Source organism: Pectinophora gossypiella, chromosome 13 (genome assembly GCF_024362695.1).
Source record: "Pectinophora gossypiella chromosome 13, ilPecGoss1.1, whole genome shotgun sequence".
Taxonomy (NCBI): Eukaryota; Metazoa; Arthropoda; class Insecta; order Lepidoptera; family Gelechiidae; genus Pectinophora; species Pectinophora gossypiella.
The window spans coordinates 4319879-4326153 of NC_065416.1; the positions used below are offsets into that span (position 1 = coordinate 4319879).

A 6275-nucleotide genomic window follows, 5' to 3' on the forward strand; every position below is an offset into this window, starting at 1 on the left:
ACAAGCAGCTGAACGTTTTGTATGTTTTTTATTTATTTCGAATGTTATTTATGAATTAAATAACAATGACCCCGATTTCTGCAGACACCTAATTTTACTTTAAGTTATACCTGTCATTTTCTTATCCGCCGAAAAAGGAACGGATGATTGACAGCTCTTAATTTTAGGAAGAATGAATAAATGAATGAATAACTCGGACGAATCAAAAAGGTATCACGCTTGTATGCAAACCGTTTGACGTGTGCTGTCTATTTAACTCCGTCGGGTTATTGTCCGATGTAAAATTTTTAGAAGGTTGTTTTAATTTCTGCTTAAAATTGACGTGCGCTCCATAAATTTTATGTCTGTCGATTACCCGTCCCTTTCTTGTTCAGTGGATAAGAAAATGACAGATATAACTTAAAATAAAATTAAATGGTATCTACAGGAATTAGCACCAATGTGTACGACGTTTGCTTTGCCGCTTTTATTGATGACGTCACAGGACAGTTTTCGCATGCAAACTCCAAATAAAACTTTGGTGTTGAAAAAAGTACTTATCTTCTTTGACTAAGTTGTCAAGTAGCCTATAGTGTCTACCTACCAACGTCCATCGCTTCGTAATAAAGATTGAGTGACGGTTTTTCGCCACTAAATAAAACCTATAGTACGCGTTAATTAACACTTATCAACCTACGTGGTCGACGATTTCCCTCATTCAGCGCTTATCGCTATCGACCCACTAGGGTCGATTCATTCTTTCAAATATTTTTCCTCTCAGACGACGCCCTGAGCCGAGGTTCGCGCCCAACTGGGCACCCTCAGGCCTGTTGTCTTAAACGTTGTATCGGGTGAGAGCCTTCAGCGCTCCCCATTTGTCCGGCCAAGTAGTTAATGCCATCTGCGGCAAATCTACAATAAGTCACGTCAAAAAAAGAAAAAACTTATCAACCTACGTATTAGCCTGGCGTTTAACGAAAGTTTATTTTGTGGAATCGATAACAACTGTCCACAGATTCTTTATTTTATTATAAACTAGCGACCTGCCCCGGCTTCGCTCGGGTGCAATGCTGAGGAATAAATAAATTGTTTACGACAGCACATTAAAAACCTCAAAAATAACAGTATTTTTCCACTATTTAATGGATGTTATTACACATATAAACCTTTTTCTTGAATCACTCTATCTATTAAAAAAAAAACCGCATCAAAATCCGTTGCGTAATTTTAACGATTTAAGCGTACATAGGGATATTGGGGCTGAAAAAGCGACTATTTATGATGAAGTTTTCCAATGCATTAACTTCTTTCACCCTAAGGTTGCCTGGCAGAAATTGCTATTTAGCAATAAAGCCGCCTATTGTACTTATGTTTTTATTCGTATGTTTATGTCCTTTGTTATGTCGTTGTGCAATAAAGTATTATTGATTGATTGATTGAGTGAAGTTTTACAGCGCATTGGCGCGCCTGCACTGCACTGTAATGTCGTGAAATGTAGATAAATAAATAAAATAGAATTCAATATGAATTGGATGCATAGAATAGAATAGAATAACTTTTTTCTCAGAACAGTGAAGGTTACAAAAGTATTTACATAAATTAAGATTAGATTAGACTAGAAGCATAGAATAACTCTCCGCTCCCCACCAGCGTCTGAGCTGGGTTTACCTCCCCCCCCTCGAACATAGTTTAGACTTAAATCGTATGGTGTCAGACGTCACACACACAGATGCGTGTGTACGATAATCTCAATGTGTAGTGTCTGTGTAAAACGAGGTTGTTTGTATGAAGTGTCCGGGGTGTGCTAGAAGCTAACACTTCGCAGGGAAATGGGACTGACTATTGTTACTAAAAGAATGAAACAAGTACCCAGTCTCACCAACACTACCTACATTTAATACATGAATTATTGAGGATAATAAGGGAAATGAGTTCTGCCTATAAATAGATTAGACCCGGGGCATTTTCCTTGCGTAGGTAGTCTTAGTTACTAAATTAGCTTCAATAAAACTTTGGTCGACAATTTCACGTGTATTTTTAACCTGTCTTCAGAAAAGGAGGTCATTGAATCGTTCGTTCCCAACTCACGTGCAAATATATATATATATATATATCTATACCTATCTCATGTTGCAAATGACAATTCTGATGTGTTACGTGAAATGGGCATAGAATAAGGAGAAATGGGTGTATACTTTCGCACGTGAATCGAAGAGGAACGATTTAAAAAAAAAAAATACGGCTTCGAGTCGGCCGTTTGGATCGATGACTTTTGATTGACGATTTCTCTTATTCAGCCCTTCTCGCTACCGGCTCACGGTCGATTTCATTCAAATATAATCCTCTCATTCGACGCCTACAAGATAGCGCCCAAATGGGCATCCTCAGGCCTGTTGTCTAAAATTTGAGCCGGGTGAGAGCCCTCCACGCACCCCATTTGTCCGGCCAACTAGTTAATGCCATATACGGCCAATCTATTTGAGTCACGTCAAAAATTATAATTAATTATAAAATACTCTGTTTTGTTTAGTAGATAGGTATATAATATATATGTATAATATCAAGTATATAACGGCCTCCGTGGTCCAGTGGTTGAGCGTTGAGCTCACGATGCGGACGTCCCGAGTTCGAATCCCGGTGGGGACATATCACAAAAATCACTTAGTAATCCCTAGTTTGTTTAGGACATTACAGGCTGATCACCTGATTGTCCAAAAAGTAAGATGGTCCGTGCTTCGGAAGGCACGTTAAGCCGTTGGTCCCGATTACTACTTACTGATGTAAGTAAGTAGTCGTTACATGAGCCATGTCAGGGGCTTTTGGCGACTCAATAGTAACCCTGACACCGGGGTTGATGAGGTTGCTAATTCACCTCACAACCCACACGATAGAAGAAGATCAAGTAATATAAGTTATTATAATCTACGTTATGATATATCAAGTAAGTATATTATGTTGTTTGGTATGTCCGTGGCACACGATAGTTCTACCATAACACACGGGCCGCGGCCCTGGTGTTATGGCAGGATTCATCATGCTGAGGGACACCCCGGACACATCATACAAATAACCTCGGTTTACACTTACACTACACATCGACATAATCGTACACGCGCATCTGTGTGTGTGACGTCTGACACCATACGATTCAAGTCTAAACTATGTTCGACGGCGAGGAGGTGAACCTAGCTCAGACGCTGGCGAGGAGCGGAGTTGCCGTATACGTAGTATTAATCCTCATTTTATGGCTGAGGGAGATCCGTTTTTTATTTTAGACGCCCTCCACAAACTACCTACCTTACCTTACAAAGAGAAAATTAATAAATTCTGACTCGGGCCGGACTTTTGAATTTATTTTCGATTTAATTTCCTCTTTGTAAGTTTCCCTAAGCTCAGGTAAGTGACATGTATTTAACATAATTTATTCTAAACCTACCTCACTGTCAGCCCTTCATTCATGTTAACTGGTCCATTATATCGGTTGCAGACCGTGAGACGTCGGTCGATAATATTACTCTTTATACTACGAGTTTGCCATGAGCTAAGGGTGCTATTAATAAACGAATCTCAGCTGAGACTGCCCTCAAGATCATGCTCAAGTCTCTGTTTTTATATATGAGAACTGTCACATTGCCATGATCTTGAGAGCAGTCTCAAAGCTGAGATTAGTTTATTACCACCCTTTGTGGTATTAATTAACTAATATCATTGTTTTAAGTTTACGCGGTTATTATCATAATTAAAACACATAACGGGTTCTGACCGCGTTTAAATCAGGGAAATATGAGACTCCCGATATTTCGACACTGTTGCAAGTGCCATCCCGTGATCATGGCATATTTCCCTGATTAAAACGCGGTAAGAACCCGTTATTATGTGTTTTAAACTAATCTCAGCTTTGAGACTGCTTATCTTGAGACCATCATGTCAATGTGACAGTTCTTATAAAAAACAGGAACTTGACATGCTCAATTCAGTGCTGAATCATGATTTTGAGGGCAGTCTCAGCTGAGTTTATTAATACCACCCTAATTTATCTCGCAAGCTAAGCTTGAGAGAACCCCTCGATATGAACCGAGATTACACACTAAGACGGTTTTGTAAGAGGATTGCATCGGATTCGGTTTATCATCATGCGAAGGACGTAATATACGATCCCGACGACCCGATTACTCTAGCCACAGAAGCAGCCAATTAGCTCGAGACACCAATTACTTTAGGACCCCGATACCGACCCCGCCGGCGTGATCGACGATTTCCCCCAATCAGCGCTTATCGCTATCGACCCACGAGGGTCGATTACTTCTTACAAATAAGTATTTTTTCTCTAAGACAACAACGCCCTGAACCGAGGTTCGCGCCCCTCAGGCCTGTTGTCTTAAACGTTGTACCGGGTGAGAGCCTTCAGCGCTACCCATTAGTCCGGCCAAGTAGTTAAGGCCATCTGCGGCAAATCTATAATAAGTCACGTCAAAAAAGAAAGCTTACCATCATGATGTAACTGTTTCACTCCGTCTGCCGCTATTCACGGGGAGGGCCCGAGCATGGTGGCGCTCTTCGGGAAGGCTTATTACGTGCCACCCAGCTTAAACTATCACGAATAGGGTAGTTTCCAACTAGTAAAATCACTTTACTTTTTACTAAACGTCACAACGCGAAATTACAATGGAATTTGTATGAAAAAGCAACCTGTGACGTCACAGAAAAACGTGACAAAATGTCGCACCTATTATTACAGTTTTCTTTATTTAAATTCATAAATAAGTTAAATAGAATAAATAAAATGTTTTTTTTTCACCTTTAGTTCTGAATTTATTAAGTAAGTAATTAGAATTTCATAACTTATCTTTGATCTAAGAAACTATCTAATTAATGTGTAAATCGTACCGTCAGCTATGCGAGCTAAGATTAAACTAACCGTACAAGTTAATTTATTGTCAATGTGGGTAGTTTTCAACATACTTACTCTTTTTTTTTATTACACTTTCAAAACTTTTACAAATAATGAAATATATTACTTAGAAGAAAGAAAGGAAGAAATAGACGTTTATTATTTAGATAAACCACAGTAACAAATAAAAAACTAAAACACGGAATAACACATAACTTATCAAAACACGTATCTAATAAAAAAAAACTTATACAAGAGAGTACTTAAAGCTAATTCCAGTAGGTAAATATTCTTAATAATTACAAATAATTACAACTAAACAAACTATAGGTACATAACTACAGTTATTTAAGGCACAATTAAAAATGTTCCCTTTTACCATCTCGGGACCGAAACTAACCTAAATTATAAAAATATGACTACTTACTCAAGAAAAGGGCGGGACGATGCTCTTTATTTTTTTTACTAGTTTTCTTACCAGTCATTTATTGAGCTTATAACAATATTTCTTACCTGACCAAAACCTCATTCGTGGATAATTGCTTACCTAGTTGCTTCGAAAACGGACTTTCACGGACTAGGGGACTTTTCAGGTCACGGTCCCCAAAAATAATATAGATGGCGCTGTTGAGATTTGCCGTGATAATTACCTATTTTCTCGTATGTACATAATTATTCAAAAATACAATGTAAGCATGTATCTCCCTATCCATCCATAGAGAAGGCCCGTGCCCCAGCAGTGGGGACGTTAATGGGCTGATGATGATGACAATGTAAGCGCAGAAGCATGTTAAAAATAATTGTTGCTAGTTTGGATCAAATTAAGTACTTATAGGATTATGTTGCTAAGTACCCATATTGCGTCTCCTTATTTTGATTAGAATATACCTAATGGGCGGAAGATGTAATTGTGCCTGGGTGAAAAAAGGTCATCGTTTATACCCAGAAAAGATGCATAAGTGTGTCTTTTATCCATGAAATTAGAACGTTAAATGAAGGAAAATCTGTGAAGGAAAATGTATTATATATATACTTACCTATTGAGTTATTATTATTATATTATTATTGACTTAATATTATTATTATTAATACGTATAAAGTAATTATTATACCTTAGTTTACTTTTAGGTATTTATTTTTTAATTTTAGTTGTGACCACGAGTCCGGAGGGGTTTCTTGGTAGTGGTTGCCTGGAAGAAATTGCTCTAGGGCAATAAGGCCGCCTAAATTGTACTGTATTAATGCGTTATGTCTGATTGTTGAAATTTCGTTCTGTGCAATAAAGTATATTTGATTTTATTTAAATATCTTTACAGCGCCATCTATAATGTTTTTGAGGAACGTAGCTTAGAAAGTTTCTCATTACTGGGGTTAGGAAATAACTCATATAGGAGAAGTGATAATG

The 6275-nt window shown here is 37.9% G+C and overlaps 1 protein-coding gene across 1 annotated transcript in view; it reads right to left on the bottom strand.

Moving 5' to 3' along the window:
* LOC126371701 (fibroblast growth factor receptor 3-like) overlaps window positions 1-4751 on the bottom strand; it is a 189415-nt gene extending 184664 nt beyond the window's left edge. The window contains exon 1 of the mRNA XM_050017012.1: window positions 4468-4751. Within this exon, the coding sequence (XP_049872969.1) occupies window positions 4468-4473 (6 nt within the window). The 5' untranslated portion in view covers window positions 4474-4751. The remainder of the gene's footprint in view (window positions 1-4467) is intronic.
* Between the last annotated feature and the right edge of the window lie 1524 nt (window positions 4752-6275).